This window comes from Lipomyces arxii (assembly GCF_038497795.1).
Source record: "Lipomyces arxii strain Phaff 12-163 unplaced genomic scaffold V1512scaffold_6, whole genome shotgun sequence".
NCBI classification, from domain to species: Eukaryota; Fungi; Ascomycota; class Lipomycetes; order Lipomycetales; family Lipomycetaceae; genus Lipomyces; species Lipomyces arxii.
In genome coordinates, this window is record NW_027117705.1 from 95,374 (window position 1) to 111,651 (window position 16,278).

The window sequence follows — 16,278 nt, forward strand, 5'->3', positions numbered from 1 at the left end:
ACGGCCGCTAATGGTCTGTGCACTTAATGCTTGAGTCTAGTACCAAGACACTACTAGCATAATGGAGCGAGCGCCGCTTGCGCAATATCGCATTTTAATTTACACACCTTATATGTTTATTACATTACACTTTGAAAATCAAACGTCTATCACTTTTCCGGTCTCTTCATCCATATAGCATCAAACGACACTTTTAATGCCGTATCGCCCCTTAAAAACTGTTCTATCCCGACCCATCTAATCTCTCGTGGCCTCCCTCTACTCCATCTCATTCAACCAAAACATGTCTGAAAAGAATTACAAAATAGACAACGGAGGCTCTGCTCCATCTTACGAGACCGCATCAGACTCGGCCTATATCGGCGAGCACGCGCCGGTGAGCACCACCGTCTGGGGTCGGTTCCAAGACTCGTTCAAGCCCAATGAAGTTTACCTGGCAAACTCGCGAATGCGCGAATCTGAAGGACACAACTTCGACGTCGAAGCTGCAACAAAACGGACAGCACAGTCCCCTCTGGCTCGACATTTAAAGGGCCGCCACTTGCAAATGATTGCCATCGGTGGTTCAATCGGTACTGGTCTTTTTGTTAACTCTGGTCGTGCATTGTCAAGTGGTGGACCGGCGTCGCTGTTGATTGCGTTCGGGATTATTGGTATTATGTTGTACACTGTTGTTCACGCTCTCGGTGAACTTGCGGTCGTGTTCCCTGTGTCTGGTTCTTTCTCAACTTACTCGACTCGTTTCATTGATCCTGCCTGGGGTTTCTCGATGGGATGGAACTACGCTATGCAATGGCTGGTGGTGTTCCCTCTTGAACTTGTTGCCGCTTCAATTACTATAACATACTGGCATCCTGACGTAAACAATGCTGTCTGGGTTGCCATCTTTTGGGTCTTGATTGTCATCATCAACTTCTTTGGTGTCAGAGGCTATGGTGAAGCCGAGTTTGTGTTCTCGCTTATCAAGGTCGTTGCTGTCGTCGGATTCATTATTCTTGGAATCGTTCTGACTGCTGGCGGTGGTCCTAACGGAGGTTATATCGGAGGCATGTACTGGCATGATCCTGGTGCGTTCAACCATGGCTTTAAGGGTCTGTGCTCTGTCTTTGTTACTGCGGCGTTTGCGTTTTCAGGGACCGAGCTGGTTGGCTTGGCTGCTGCCGAGACCGCTAACCCTCGCAAGACGCTTCCGTCTGCTGTCAAACAGGTGTTTTGGCGTATTACTCTGTTCTACATTGTCGCGCTCACCCTTGTCGGACTCTTGGTTCCATACACTTCTGATCGTCTTTTGGGTGCTTCATCCGTTGATGCGACCGCGTCGCCATTCGTCATTGCAATCGAAAACGCTGGAATCTCGGGCCTGCCTTCTGTCATGAACGTTGTCATTATGATTGCCGTCTTGTCGGTCGGCAACTCGTCTGTCTATGGCTGCAGTCGTACCCTTGCTTCGCTCGCCGAGATGGGTCAGGCGCCAAAGTTCCTTGGCTACATTGACCGTGCCGGCCGACCATTGGCTGGAATTATTGTAACTTCTATTTTTGGATTGCTTGCATTTGTGTCCGCCTCGCCTGCTGAGGGAGACGTCTTCAACTGGTTACTGGCATTGTCCGGTTTGTCATCGATTTTCACATGGGGATCCGTTTGCGCGTGCCACATCATGTTCCGCAAGGCTTGGAAATTGCAAGGCCACACTCTCAACGAGCTGGCGTTCAAGGCTCACTCTGGTGTCGTTGGCTCTTACCTTGGATTACTGCTTAACATTTTGGTTTTGATTGCGCAGTTCTGGATCGCGGTCTGGCCTATCGGCACCAAGCCCAACGCGATTGACTTCTTCCAAGCGTATCTGGCCGCACCTGTCGTCATTGTGTTTTACGTTTTTTACAAAATCTGGAAACGGACCAAGTTCGTGTCGCCGTCCGAGTGTGATCTCGTGACTGGCAGACGTGAGATTGATATTCCTGCTCTCATTGAAGAACTTGAGGCTGAGCGTGCTGCGCTTAAGCAAAGGAATTTTTTCTATCGCACTTATAAATTTTGGTGTTAATTATGAACGTATACGAATCAGCATGTATATCAGCATGTATAATATAAAGAAAATTATATACTATTTTTTCTGTTCTGTAGGCTGGTTTTGTTCAACACCCCAGCTAGGTTTCGCCGGGTTTCCAAATACTTGTTTTCTCCACTCTCTCAGTCGTTTCTTCTTTGCGTACCGTTTATGATCCCGTTCCTTCTTGGCTTGTTCACGGTACGGCGCCAGTTTTTTAAGTCCAACGTACTCATTCAGATCGTTATCGTTTGCGAGTAAAATGTCAGTCGGGTCAAGACTGAACGAGTCTGGTGAGACTTCACGGTACTTGAACTTTGTTTCTGGTGATTTGACGAGTGAGTCGTCGAGTGGAATCAGTTCTGTCTCGACGAATTGTTCAACTGCTTTTTTTAACTTCTTGTCTTCTTTTTGCTTTTGTTCTCTTTGCTTCTTCTTTTGCCGTTTCGACGGTCGCCTGTCTTCTTCTGACTCATCCGGTCCATCTAATTCTTCATCATCAATAAACTCCGGTTTTGAAACTTCCGCAGCGTAAAATTTATCACCAAACAACTTCTCCATTTTAGCATCCCAATCGCCTTGTTCAAAATCACCGTCAAGATCAAGTTCATCTAATTTAACGTCATCATCCAGTCCAGCAACCTGCTTGATCTTCTCAAGCTTGTCCATGACCTGCTTCACTTTTTTCTGCTTGACCTTCGTCACTTCCTTCTTCCGTTCAGCTTTCTCAGCCGCCTTGGTTTCTTTGCGTAACCTTCTCGCTCGTTGTCGCGCGGTCTCTTCCTCTCTTCTGACTGAATGAGCATTAACAACTTCTCGGCCATAAGTAGCAATCTGTGTAGCTTCTTCACCGGCTTCGAATCTAAAATTGTATTTACTCTCAAACTCTTCCGCCTTGTCTTCAAACTCGCTGTCGTCTTCCTCCAAATCAGGTTTGGATGACGACTTGACTCGCGAATTTGGCAACCACGCTTTGGCTGCCATGAACTTATCCAAAAACATTTCTGGGTCTGCGGTCGGGTCAGGCAACTCAATCGGTTCGATTTTGCGGTCTGTTTTGGCCTTCTGCACGAAATCCTCATCATCTTCGGCATCGTCTCCAACCGTCGCATGCATCTCGGCCACAAGCTGATCTCGATCCCGTTTCAATTGTGCAGTATAACCCCCGCTATTGTCGTCCTCAAGTTTGTCAAGCAAATTCAGGCGATGATAGTCTCGCAAATAAACCGGCTTGTCCTTCTTTTCCTTGTCAGGCAACTCGACATCGTCAAACAACCTCACAGAACTATCTCTCAATATAGGATCATTACGCTTCAATGCGCTCACAACTTGTGAAATCTTGCTGTCCAGATCCTCAGTCAATAGTTCCCCGTCTTCGTCTTCATCTTCATCTGAGCTCGAGTCGCTTCCAGACTCAGATTCAGACTCAGATTCAGACTCAGATTCAGACTCAGATTCAGACTTTTTTTCGTGTACTATACTTGCAGGAACATCAAAATTAATCGGTTCATCTTGTTTCCGTTCCCTCGCAAGTCTCCGTGCCTTGACTGATCTGCCCATCTGTGCGTGGTTTGTGTGTTTTGTGTCTGCTTGTTCGAGCAAAATTATTTTTTTTAACTTCGTTGGGACTTTAGAAGCAGGGTAAGGGCCATACAATTACAGGGTCAGGGTAAATTACCCTTCTATTAGGGTTGGGGTAAATTATACTATTCGTCTTCGTCCGGGCTTTCGAGCGCGACCACCAGCTCGTTTTTGTTTTCGCGTGTGATTCGGTACCGGCCTTTGATCAAGTCCTTGGCTACAAGTTCACGTGTTCGACCAAGACTTTCAATCTGTGACACTCTGTCCAACGTCTCGTTCAGCAAGTCGTTGAATCCCGGTTCCGTCGCGATCTGTCTGAACGCGTCCATCATCGGGACTGAGTCTGCGCGGACGTTTGAGTGAGAGTCTATCGTAAAGATGTTAAGATTATCGTATCGCTGGATGTAGTCTGGTCTGGTCATGATTTGTCGGGCGCGCCAGAGCGGGAGCGAGGGAAGAAAGTGCTCTGGTGGATTGCCATTATTGGTTTGCATGTGCTCGGTCTGCATCTCTACAAGTGCTTTGACTAGCAGCATTGCGGAAGACGAAAACTTCCCTGTTTCCTGGTTTATGTATTAGTAGTGCGTATATGCGTATATGCGTGCGTGCGTACCATTACGTCGTCATCCATGTCTGCGCCTAGCAAGCCACATTGGTTCAGCAGCCAAATACGTTCGTTTTCGACGACCGCTCGGGCGTGGGCAAGCATATCGCTATGCTGGGCAACCCGGTTCAAAAATTGTGGCCGCCCGCCGACAATGTCGTATAACTTGTTGCACAGCGTGTCGTCGAGCTTGTCGGTAGCAAAGTACTTTCTCCGCCAGATTTTGAGCGCCTCGACCGACTGAGCTCGGTTTAGGTCTCGGACAGTGACGACGTCTAGTCGAGTACCCAGTTTCTTGAATCGTTCGTAGACCCAGTAGTCGTCCGAGTTGAAAATCATCGTAACTAGTCCGCTTGCTGCGAAAGATTCTGCCCGCTGCTGGAGCAGCTCGACCAAGTTTACGCCGTCCTCGTCTTCTCGTAATAAATGCGTCGAGTTTACAATCAACACCAACGGCCGTCCGTCTGAATTCTGGACTTCCTTGGCCGCGAATTCCTCAAGTTTGTCAAACGCGCGCTCAATGTCAAGCAACGCGGTCGTGTCACGCGGTCCGCGAATTGAAAACAGCGAACCAATGTAATCCTCGTGGAAATTATACTCGACCGCTTTCCCGAGTCGAATTCGTACGATTTCCGGGTCCGCGTGGGCTTCAAACATCGCGCATTTAAGACCGCCAACCCTGCGTACGGCTTCAAGCAGCATAGATGTCTTGCCAGTTCCCTTTTCGCCAATCAAGAGATAGTAACGTCCTCTCGTTGTACCATTGACAGCCTTGTCTATGACCGACTGTTCTTCCCTCGCAATCCAGTCGCCATCTGTCATTGCAGATTGAGCAGTGTCGCTGTTAAACGCATGTCTGATCTTACGCAAGACACGTTGCTGATAGTACGCGTGGTACGCGTACCCAGATAGACCTAAAATCGACACCGACGCAAACGTTACAGCAGCAGCCTCAACTACTTTCAGTACAGTTTCGTGATACTTTTTAGCGTTCTCATTAGCATCAGTTGTTGCATGTCGTGCCTGAAACTTCAATACTCGGCGAAGTTGGCGAACCGGTCGAGACTGGACTCGGATCATTGTTATTGTGTGTGATCGTGTCGAGAGCAACAGGAGAACAATGGAACGCCGCTGCCAATTCAAGCACGAACCCCGCCACCTCAACAAAGCCCGTCAAATCTATTTTGTTATGCTTAATACTTTAAAGTTATTGCATTTAATTATTTTTATGATACACCAATTGCTTTTATTTCAATTTATCAGTACAGTTGAACTGAAACAAATTTGCAAATCATAAAAATAAGGTTTCAGGGGTACAATAAACTATACAAATAAGCTTTAAACATCAATCGGCTAGCCAAATCCGGTATTCCTTGAGTTATTGTTCAGGCATTTGTTCTAAATAATCTTTTAATTAGAAACTATAAAGCAAAACAAAATAAGCCAATTAAATATTAGAATATATAGTATTTAGAACATAGTAGTCAAAGAAGGAACAATGTACGGGAATGACCGGGAAGAGTGCAACCCCAACCCTTCGAATAATTTGCTCCGACGAATTTTCTTTTCGAGCACACTTCGAGTGAACAAATTCGACTTGCTTTATTGCAATTAGATTGTTGTTTATTATTTGGTTTATTTGATCTTTAATGACTGTTGAAGGTAAACTGCTGTTTGTTCATTAAGCTCGCCTGACTCACATTCGAAGATCAATTGCACGAAAATGGCGAGAACTCGATTCAGGTCGAGGTCGCGCAGGAAACATCGGAAATGCTTAGTTTAACTGTGAAGCTTCCCCACGAGCCGTTTGCCATTTCAATAGCTGTATGTAACTGTGTTATACTCGCCCACATCTATGACCTCGCTAATACGAACCAGGTTTCAATTCATGAAACATTTAGCGACATTCGCCAGTCAATTCTTGACTTACCTTCGACTGTGCAGTACACCTGTTTCTCACTCTGGTTTGAAAATTCAAAACTTAATGATTTTCTAGAACTTTCTTCAGTTGAAAGAATTTATGACGGCGCGACACTTGAACTTCGTGAAGAGCCATACACAGATAGAGAAGCTCGTGCTCACGTGCTAAAAGTTCGTGATATCATTGGACTAGTGTCTACAAAGAACTCGCTTATTACAGGGTTAAGCAGTGGTGTGTCTGCATTAAACTCTGTCGAAAAGGATGGCCAGGCTACTGAAGGTCCTCATCCAATGACAGGCTTCGATCTCAGCTCGCCGCCCATTTTAACTTCGATTGTGCCACATGCAGATAAAGCCTCGACACAATGCGTCAAATCACTTGGCCTGTCTCATTGGAACCCTCCCCCACCTGATCTTCATTTGCGGGGCCATTTGTTGTACCTTTACGTGCTCACCCTCGAAGGCGGCGTACATCACATCACGGCAGATATTTCAGGGTTTTACACGTCAAACTCAACTAATCAGAAGTTTGACCCAACCCCACGAACAGGATCCGGTAAGGCGTATCATGCCCACTCCCTGCTGGTCCTACTGCAAAAACTGTCGCCAATGTTCGGCGATCAACTCAAAGCGACCCAGGTCGCGCTCGGTGAGAGAGACCCAATGACAGTGTTCGCACCCACAAACGCGCTTCTCGCATTTCCATGGCTCTCACATCCCGCTCCTCCCCCACAGCCTGACATCTCAAAGTCGCAGGAACAATTCCTGCTTGGTGGAAGTGACAACCTCGACACGATCCGAGACTGGAACGAAGACTTACAGTCAACACGAGAAATGCCGAAAGAGTCGATTCAGGACCGGATTTTGCGTGAGAGACTGCTCAACAAACTCTACTTTGACTTTACGGAAGCCGCCGCAAAAGGCGCGATTCTTATTGCAAGAGACGAGATTCCGGCGTTGAACCCGACAGAGACAACCGATGCCCGGATTTATCTGTACAACGGTATTTTTTTCTCCTACGGTGCGGATGGAATCGGCACATTTGCAAACGAAGGCGGTGACGCGGCGGCTCGGTACGCGGTCGGCAAGGACCTGGCTGGCGTTCGGCTTGTGAACGGACTCGATGTCGATGGCATTTGCCCGCTATGCACGGTCATTATCGACTACTGCGGTCGCCGGATCGTGGCCCAAAGTCCTGTGCCCGGAATTTTTCGCCAGCGCGAGGACGGCTCGAACCAGATCGTGTACGGTGGTGTCGACAGCCATGACGTGGTTGCGAACGATCCGGCTTTTGGAAAAATCTTCACTCGGATTGCAGAACAGCTACACGTCAAGCCCCACCTCGTTTGGGACAAAGAAGGTGCGCCGCATGAGCTCGCGTTGTCGGTCGAGACTAAAGGTCTTGAAGGCACTGATGGCCGCAAATACATTTTGGACTTGTATAGAATCACTCCGCTCGATGTCGAGTTCTTGGCCAAGAACGGAAAGATATACCCGCACAAGATGCCGGTTCTGCGACCGGAAGCGGTTGAGGATTGGTGGAAAGATAAGGTCAAGACTTGGGTCACTCAGGAGTCCGATAGATTAAAGTCTGAAGGCAAAGAAGGTCGGATTGTGTTTAAATCTGTCACTGAACCTGATACGCCCGCGGTTGCAACTGCCGACGAGGTTGTTGATGGAACTCCTGCAGAACCTGCAGAGGAGAAGTCCAACGATGAGAAGCTGCAGACCGAGGACATTGTGATCTCTGGGCTCAAGTTTGGAATCAATCTGGACGTGTTTGCTGGCCAGCTACCAGCGACCGAGAAAGACAAGGTTGAGTATGCAGAAGACGAGGTCGCGGTTCGGGAACTGTCGGGCCATGTGACCACGTCGCTGATCCCGATGTTACTTGCCGACCTTCGAACCGGTGCATTGTCGATCCCACTTGACAGCTCACAGTTGACCAAGACGCTGCACAAGCGCGGAATCAACATGCGGTATCTCGGTGCTCTTGTTTCCGCGATCGACGACCAGAAAGATTTGGGCAGACTTGACGTGTTCAAGATCAGTCTGGTGCAGGAGATTATGCTACGCTCGCTGAAACACGTCGCTAACTCGTTATTGGTTCGGTTGCCGGTCGCAATCGTGCCGTATGCGGCAGCACATATCTTCAACTGCGTGTTGGGCACAAAACTGAACGCTGCGCCCAGCGTCACCATTGACCCGGTGCTGATAAAACTGTATGGCGGTGCGTCGCCTGACTTTGGGTTTGTTGGTATGACCCCGGCCGCGATTCAGAAACGCGTTCAGGAGGAAGCTGAAAAGCGGTTCGCGTACGCGTTGGCTGATGACTGGGTTTCGCAGGTCAGGCACGTGCAGCTCTTTAGGGAGTTATCCATCGTGCTTGGGTTCCAGTGGCGCAGCAAGGCGTATGTGTTTGAAAAAGTCGAGACGGAGGAAATCGTCGCCGTGCCTGAGCCCAAGCCGAATACTGGCAAAAACGGAAGGCGAAGCAGAAAAGCTGTGCACCAGACCAGCCCTGCGGTGCCAGTGAGCCCGGTAGCCAAGACCACATTCGTGGCCGAGGATTTGCTGAACGTGAACCCTGTGATTAAGGGTTCTGCTATGAAAAGTCGTTTGTCTGAAGAAGCGCTCGAGGCTGGCCGGGTGTCTATAATGCAAGGCCAAAAAGACGTCGGGATTGAGTTACTGCTAGAGAGTTTGTCTCTGCACGAGCAAGTGTACGGTGTGATTCACCCGGAGGTCGCGCGCGCGTACAGTCAGCTGTCAATGATTTACTCTGGCCTGGAGGACAAGCCTGCTGCAGCGGATTTCGCACACAAAGCGGTCGTCATTGCCGAGCGCACGATCGGACTGGACTCTTCTGAAACGATTTTGATGTACCTCAACCTCGCGCTATGCGAGCACGCAAACGGTCACCCCCGCCTCGCGCTGGCGTACGTCCGGCGCGCGTTCGGACTGTGGCGGGTCGTGTGCGGCCCTGGCCATCCGGACGAGGTCACGACGATGAACAACACGGCCGTAATGCTGCAGTCGTTGCAAGAGTACCATGACTCGCGCCAGTGGTTTGAGTCGTCGCTTACGCTATGCGAAAGCATTTTCGGCGCTGCCAGCGTGAATGCCGCGACGCTGTACTTCCAGCTCGCTCAGGCGCTTGTGCTGACACAGGACTCGGCTGGCGCTGTCAAGCGGATGCGGGACGCGTACAAGGTTTTCAACGACAAGCTCGGACCAGATGATAAGGCCACGAAGGAGGCCGAGGTGTGGCTCGAGCAGCTAACGACATCGGCCGTGCATCATGCAAGACAGGCGAAAGACATGCAGGCCAAAAAGGCGCGGAAACTGGCGGCAACGGGTGTGGTAGGAGGTGCGAAGCCAGTTGGCGGACAGCAGGCCAAGACGACCGACACGCGGTCGATTGAGGAGCTGGTGAAGTTTATCGGCAACTAAAAAGAAGTCTCTAATCATTATACATAGTTAAAGGGGAGCGTGTATCATATTGTAAATACATCTACATTTCTGAATCTACACTGATGACTGCGCTAACTTAGGTTGATACACTTTGTTTATTATACAATAAACGCCCAATAACAGACATTGTCTGTTGCAGAAACCATGTTAGCAAATGAACTATGACACATACATTAATTCCAGCTTGTGACTGAAACTGCGATTGAGCACAAAAGATAAAACGCCCCCAAAAATACACAGAGCTACTAGATTTAGCGAGTTTTCAACGGGCCGTGCTTCTGCTGGTATCCCTTCATCAGATGCGACAAATCGCCAACAGGAAGCAAGAACGGGAAATCGACCGCGACGAGCATGAGCACGAGGAATATATAGAAGCCTACACAGCCGCATGCCAGTGCGCAGCCCCCGCCGGCATGCACGATGTTCTGACCGAGTTGGGAGTGACCTTCAGCTAAAGTGAAGTACCCGATAGTCAGACACAGGAAAGTCGCTTCGAGGCAGATGAACAAGGACAAAAACGCAATGTTTGTGCGAACGGAGCATATGAGCAAAATCATGACCGCGACGGCCCAGAACAGAAGCTGGAATCCGAAACTGGCTTGGAACCTTGGGGTTACGATGCCAAGGACTTGGTTGTCTCCGGTGGGAGAGTACGCGCCGACACTGTTGAATGCAGGGATCAATGTACCTGCAAACGAGAACCAGAACCCGCCAAACGCACAAAAGACGACAAACGAGAAGGTGTTGCCGAGGAAAAACTCAAAAATGCCGGAGAGGACCAGGAGTAACCCGCCGACAAAGACATAGGTACCAGTTGATGCTGCGCCGAACTGACCTGCACCTCGAAGACCGAGTAAGTCACACGCAAGAGGACAAATGCACAGAACATGGCCCAAAAGTGCCCTGTCAATGTTAGATTTATGCTAAGCAAAACCATGTATACTTACAATGGAGTAGGATTGGCGAAAGTCTGTCTGAGGTTACCTTTGACTGCACGTTCAGGCGAAAGATAAAGTTTCTCGAACAGTTCAGGAGAAATAGTGACCGAGTTTGATGTACGAATTCGGTGCAACATTTCGTCTCTATCTGAGTTTAAAGACCCATTTTCTTTCTGACGAGCAGCCTCGAGATCATAATCGTCATTCATCAACGGTTCATTCCGATTTGAAGTTGCCGAACCATTAGCAGCTTGACCACCAGTCTGTTGCATCGGAATATCTGTTTCTTTTTCGTAAGCCATTTTGTTACAGTTTAAGATATGAAAAGGAAGATAGTAGAGAAAAGGAAGAGAAAGGAAGGGGGGATATACGAGAGTTTATATGGATTATTGGAAGGGTAAACAACCCGACGGTCAGATTCACTACAAAGACAAGTCACGCACGACATCCCGGAATCACGGGCGCGTCGCGTCACAAGCAAAATTACCAAAGGGAAGTGCGGGGCAACACCATACAAAGTCTCATTTCTCGCCGTTCATTTACATCTTAGAAGATTATTCTCGACGTCATTTGTTCTCGTCTGTTTAAGTTAACGCCCATAACAACCGCCGCACGAAAAATACATGCCATTGATCCGTCCGGAATGAATTGTGATATGATATTTGAACATGTTCTTTGCCTGCTCAAAAATCCTTTTATTTGTGTTATTTTGATTGTTCTGCGCTGAATCGTTAATCAATTAACATCATCTCTCTCACACGTGCAAAGCCATGTTTCCGCCAGATTTGAGACTTTGCGGGGAAACAGTCGGTTTAGGGTATGACAATACACAACACCCTTCGATTTACAAATTTAAAACAGAATAAACGTCAAAACACACGCAGTTTACAAGGCGAAGAACAATCAAGTGACTGGATTTGGTGTGACCGCAGCCAAATTGAGGCAAATTAGACGCACAGAAATTAAACTGTTGGTCCCAAAACGCATTATCATTTCCAAATTAAGTAATACGTTATAACAAGTGCTTTTTGCTTTTTTTTTATATCTGAACAGTTATATTCATACTAAAAAATGCTTAACCAGATCCAGCAGGACGACGGCCAACGAAGAAAGCAAGACCGTAGTCAGGGGAGGTGAAGGTAATGGTGCATCCCTTCTTGAAGTAGAACGAGTCACCGGGGACGGCATCGACCTTGTAGCCCGTCTCGTCCTCCATGGTGAAGTGACCCTCGAGAATGATCTTCATTTCGTCCTATTTTATAAGTCTACATCAAATTGACTAATATAAATCGAACTCACGTAGGTGTAGGTGTAGACCAATGGGGTACCCTTCTCCTGTCTGTAGAATCCAGAAGTAATCTGCAACTCAGGCTCAGTCTCGGAAGTCATTAAGTCACCAAGGAAAGCATTGTCGTTAGCAAGAAGTGGTGGCTTCACGGAGGAAGCACCGGCTTTGAATGTCATAGGCATTTTGAAATGAATAAAAGATCTGTATATGTCGATGAAAAGAGAAGAAAAAAAAGTCAGGGGGGATATTGTGTCCATTTTATACTCTCAACTTTTAGGCTTATCTGACATATTATGTGTGATTTTTTTTTGGCCCTGGAACCTCGTACTTGATCTGTGCGTACTCAATTCAACTCTCATTCATAGTTCAGCCCATCCCTAGTCTGTGGCATAAATCCCGAATTTTGCCTCGTATTATATTTATACAGTTGCTATTTGTCTCAATTTAGTACTGACAAATGTTTATCGACATCTAATTTTTGCGTATCTGATTCATTACATAAGAAGCTTGTTTCCAAATGAGTACCTTGCTAACAATTAGGCACCGCATGTTGACACGTTTGGTCTAACCGATTTAAGTAAAGCTATCCCGCGTATCTACAGCCGCACATGTATCATTCGCTTGTTTTCCACACTTATTACGCAACATAGGTGATATTTATTTGTCGTAATTATAATATTTCTTATAATTATTAAAATTGTACAGGTCTAATTACTATTCTCATTTGTCATCGGCTCAGTTCCCCAATCCCAATTCAACATCGTTGGTAAGTTCCACATGTCGGTGGGGATGAATGGCTGTTCCGATATAAACCTTCCGTCCAGCACGGCCCCAGCTTCCATCGAATTATACATCACAGTGTTTTCCGACGGAATGACTCCGCTTCCACAATTATCGTATTCAGCTGCGGCTTCGGCCGGAATTGTGTAGTGGTCTGGAATTGGTGCGACAGAGCTTGGTGGAGCGACGGCTACCGGAAGCGGTACCGCGGGAGGCACTGCAGAAGAAAGTCGGATACGCTTCTTGCGTTCTCTGGCGTCCTCTGCCCGCTGTACCGCCATACCAGCCAATCTGACCAACTCGCTCAGCAACGTGACAAACGCAATGTTGTTTTGATGATAGTCCGATGATTCAATCACACGCGTAATGAACTTTGCTGCGCTTGACATGAGCGCGACGTCGGACTCCGCCGTCGGTCGCTCGGGATTCTGTAAACAGTTTGCAAACAGCGTCACAAGTGATGTCATCGTGTAATACACCACTAGCCATCCGCATGACTGTTCAAAGTTCTCAAAATACCTGAGCTGATATATTGTCGACCGCGCGGCCTGAACGCATAACGCCGCAGACGCGAACACCCGCGGGTTTGGCGACGACGACGGCTCTGCTGCCCCGCTGCGGCGACGCCGCCACGTCGCGTGGTGAATCGACATTCTGTGAATCGCCGTCAGGCAGTTGTAGTATCCAAAGTGCACGTACACGTAGTGAATCAGCATCAGCGGGTCTCGCTCCACAATTTCGTGATCGGGACGATACTCCAGCGGCATCGAGTCTCGCCATTCAAGCAGCTCTCGGTCGAGTTCGCCGATAGTCTCGACAATCTCGGCCTCGGAGATGTTTGCAACCGCGGATGAGTATAGTCGCCGAAACGTTTTGGACTGGATCTTTGCAAACCGGACGATAATGCAAAACATGGTCGGGCTTCCGTCTGCCTCCGTCGGCTCGTCGATCAAAATCTCTTCGTCAACAATCGCAGGCGGCCGGTTACTCCGTAGTGCAAAGCTTTTGTCCAAAATATAGCAGATCCAAAACATCCGTTTACGAGCGGCCGCTTCGGATTCGAGTAATCTGAAGCCTGACGTACCATAATGCAGTCCGATCGAGAGCGCTATCCGGGTCGCGTTCGACGCAATCATGTATGCTGCTTCAGGCGTGTCCGAGCCTTCGAGGTACAACGCCAGACATACTAAAGTTTGCACCCCGAGCATGCTGTGTGAACCGCAAATCAACTCAGTCAAAAACTGAATCGCGTTTTTGAAATAAAGCCAACTGCCGTCGTCTACCTTGCTTTTACCTTGCTCACCTTGTTGATGCAAGTTGGAACCACTGAACGTCCGTAACCGAATACCGTTGGCAACAATAGCGTTCAGCGCGCAGTATTCTATCCTACTGCACTTTGACGAATTGTTCATGACTGTGTCCCTAAGTTTGTACATATCTTCTATCGTAAATATTGGAAGAATCGGCCACATGATTTTGAAAACCATGTCGATGCATTCCGTCACTGTATCATAACCCGGCAGCGATTTTAATGCGTCCTGCGCTTTAAAAATAGCACCGGTCGTCGAGTTTCGTTCAATCTCGAGCAGGTGCGTGACATCAAACTCCCCAAACTCAAACCGCTCGCAATTGGTATCGTCGAACGAAAACATGCCGGTTTTTACATCTTGCATCGTTGTATTCCCTAGTTTTTCTGCAATCCATTGCAAGCCCCGAGGCGAAAACAAAGTGAAAACCGACGAGTGTCCGATAAACCTTGCGTCAGAGCCTTTCATGACAAAACTCGTAGCTTCGTGCCCATTACTGGATCGTGTTCCAGAATTATCTTCTGCTTCGTCATTTGCATGCTGCTGTTCAGGAATCTGTCCGGTCTCACCCACCGAGTCGTGCGTAGCAGGCGACACAGATTTAATGCTTCCATCCACTGACGCCGACGCGATCCCGGATACAGATCCGACCTTACTTCTCATAACGTCTCTGATCTTATTCAGCACGGTCGAATCAAACTCTGCCGGATCATCATTCGCGTCCATATTGTATTCTGGAACGAAAGCTGAAATTAAATCCTCCATCTTTTCTAATCGACTCTCAAGAGATTCAATGTACTTTGCTCTACTTTGTAAGCCCATCATTCCAAACCATTTGATCTGATTTACCCTTTTGCTGGATTTCTTTTCTTCCTTTCTGTATAAGTGAACACACATTCTGTTTTGTAATTAATGCAGTTCGCACATGAAGGCATCTGTCCATCGCATCTGACCTATATCGCCCCACAATCAACATTTTGCCATTGGTAACATCCGAGTTCTCACACACTCACCTTTCTCTTCCGACAACAATCGCACGCCCTCGCGATTCTCCTTTTTTTCAATTCTGCCGCCTCAAACGCGCTTAACTCAAGTTCAGATCCACCAGAGAGTCCGCCGCCACATCCAATCCCGTCGTCAGCAGCAGTCTCACCATTTCCAGGGGAACTCATCTGAGACCTTTGTACTTGACTGCCGACAGTGCCGCGTACAGACACTTTGTGTAGAAAATAAAAGATATTTTTCAATTAGTTTGGACCTTTTGCTATGGCGTAGTCGTCTTGGGTTTATCAAGAGTGTAACGATGGCTTGCTTACATATTGCTGATATTTCAAACGCCTCAGCACGGCTACAACGACATGAATCGATAGAAATTGATTTTACGTTAAGATAATTAAGAAATACAAGACAAACAAGAATTGAATAATTTTAACATATTTCCTTATATAGCCAGATTGTGTATTTGCTTTATTATTGAAATCCATTATCAACTTTTAAGCTTGAATTGTATTTCCTCGTCTTGCCTAATCAAATCGAAAGACAAAAACGCAAATATGATTCAAATTACGATCTGAGACATCAAGATTTCACCGTACCATTCGTCACAAAATGGTTATTTGCGTGAATATAATCAAAAATAAAAGGATTGTATTTACTTTCAGACGTTAAATGAGTCCATTTGAAGGGTTAGGGCCATAATATATAGCTATAGGATTCAAAAAAAATTCGACAGACGCAGGATTCGAACCTACGCGCGGGAACCGCATTTGATAACTAGAACACGAAAATTCAAGTCAAACTCCTTAACCACTCGGACAGTCTGTCCAATTCAAAATGTTTTAAAAAAACAAGCCTTTACTAACCATTTAGCGTTACCCCTGAACTTTCTTTTTAGATATATCTACATCTTTCAGGACCTTTTTAGACATTTTGTTACATTTACTTACTCTTCTGTAGTTGTGGTTGCTTTATTTTATAATCTTCTATTTATTTTTATATTTTTATTAGTTACTTCCTTGTTGTACCGATGCATTAATCATTAGAACTCATAACTTAGACTCAAGGCTCTTTAAACTTAATTCTTCGAATTATTCAGGTTTGTCACTCAGCAAAATTTTAAATTTGTTTTAACTACATGAGGCAAAGCAAAAAATATATAGTGTGCGTAAGGGTCTTGTACTAGAATGCTTTGAGCTTGGCTTAAGCAACCAGCCCAAATCTTGCTATTTTTCTTAAAATTTCACAAGCTATGATTAAATACAAGTACAACTTATATTACCATTAATTTTGTTGTAAATGGAGCGAACACTTTTTGTAATCCGACTTGAACAGCCATTAAA

The 16,278-nt window shown here is 46.9% G+C and overlaps 7 protein-coding genes and 1 non-coding gene across 8 annotated transcripts; 2 read left to right on the plus strand and 6 right to left on the minus strand.

The window, feature by feature from the left end:
* The first annotated feature begins 139 nt into the window (after positions 1–139).
* V1512DRAFT_261844 (amino acid permease-domain-containing protein) lies at positions 140–2,107 on the plus strand. Its single transcript, XM_066916149.1, has one exon. It carries the CDS (start codon positions 284–286, stop codon positions 2,042–2,044), a length of 1,761 nt encoding a protein of 586 aa, XP_066771786.1. The 5' UTR covers positions 140–283; the 3' UTR covers positions 2,045–2,107.
* Positions 2,072–3,640, minus strand: V1512DRAFT_261845 (KRI1-like family C-terminal-domain-containing protein). The gene has a single exon (XM_066916150.1). It carries the CDS (start codon positions 3,605–3,607, stop codon positions 2,105–2,107), a length of 1,503 nt encoding a protein of 500 aa, XP_066771787.1. The 5' UTR covers positions 3,608–3,640; the 3' UTR covers positions 2,072–2,104.
* Positions 3,641–3,717: 77 nt separating this feature from the next.
* V1512DRAFT_261846 (uncharacterized protein) lies at positions 3,718–5,328 on the minus strand. Its single transcript, XM_066916151.1, has 2 exons — positions 4,242–5,328; positions 3,718–4,191 (listed from the first exon to the last, which is right to left on the minus strand). Exons 1-2 carry the CDS (start codon positions 5,310–5,312, stop codon positions 3,754–3,756), a joined length of 1,509 nt encoding a protein of 502 aa, XP_066771788.1. The 5' UTR covers positions 5,313–5,328; the 3' UTR covers positions 3,718–3,753.
* Positions 5,329–5,584: 256 nt separating this feature from the next.
* On the plus strand, positions 5,585–9,741 carry V1512DRAFT_145729 (clustered mitochondria-domain-containing protein). Its single transcript, XM_066913025.1, has one exon. The coding sequence runs from the start codon at positions 6,003–6,005 to the stop codon at positions 9,603–9,605; it is 3,603 nt and encodes a 1,200-aa protein (XP_066771789.1). The 5' UTR covers positions 5,585–6,002; the 3' UTR covers positions 9,606–9,741.
* Positions 9,742–11,324, minus strand: V1512DRAFT_145733 (GPR1/FUN34/yaaH family-domain-containing protein). Its single transcript, XM_066913026.1, has 3 exons — positions 11,192–11,324; positions 10,574–11,144; positions 9,742–10,529 (listed from the first exon to the last, which is right to left on the minus strand). The coding sequence occupies exons 2-3, from the start codon at positions 10,864–10,866 to the stop codon at positions 9,878–9,880; spliced, it is 945 nt and encodes a 314-aa protein (XP_066771790.1). The 5' UTR covers positions 10,867–11,144; positions 11,192–11,324; the 3' UTR covers positions 9,742–9,877.
* Positions 11,325–11,639: 315 nt separating this feature from the next.
* On the minus strand, positions 11,640–12,034 carry V1512DRAFT_252862 (RmlC-like cupin domain-containing protein; the record flags this gene model as incomplete). Its single annotated transcript, XM_066914729.1, has 2 exons — positions 11,640–11,816; positions 11,864–12,034. 2 exons carry the CDS (start codon positions 12,032–12,034, stop codon positions 11,640–11,642), a joined length of 348 nt encoding a protein of 115 aa, XP_066771791.1.
* A 504-nt stretch (positions 12,035–12,538) lies between these two features.
* Positions 12,539–15,292, minus strand: V1512DRAFT_224241 (fungal-specific transcription factor domain-containing protein). The gene is made up of 3 exons (XM_066913781.1): positions 14,953–15,292; positions 14,789–14,892; positions 12,539–14,744 (listed from the first exon to the last, which is right to left on the minus strand). The coding sequence occupies exons 1-3, from the start codon at positions 15,109–15,111 to the stop codon at positions 12,560–12,562; spliced, it is 2,448 nt and encodes an 815-aa protein (XP_066771792.1). The 5' UTR covers positions 15,112–15,292; the 3' UTR covers positions 12,539–12,559.
* Positions 15,293–15,665: 373 nt separating this feature from the next.
* Positions 15,666–15,763, minus strand: V1512DRAFT_t33. Its single transcript has one exon. It is a non-coding gene; the product is annotated as a tRNA-Ser (tRNA).
* Positions 15,764–16,278: the final 515 nt, after the last annotated feature.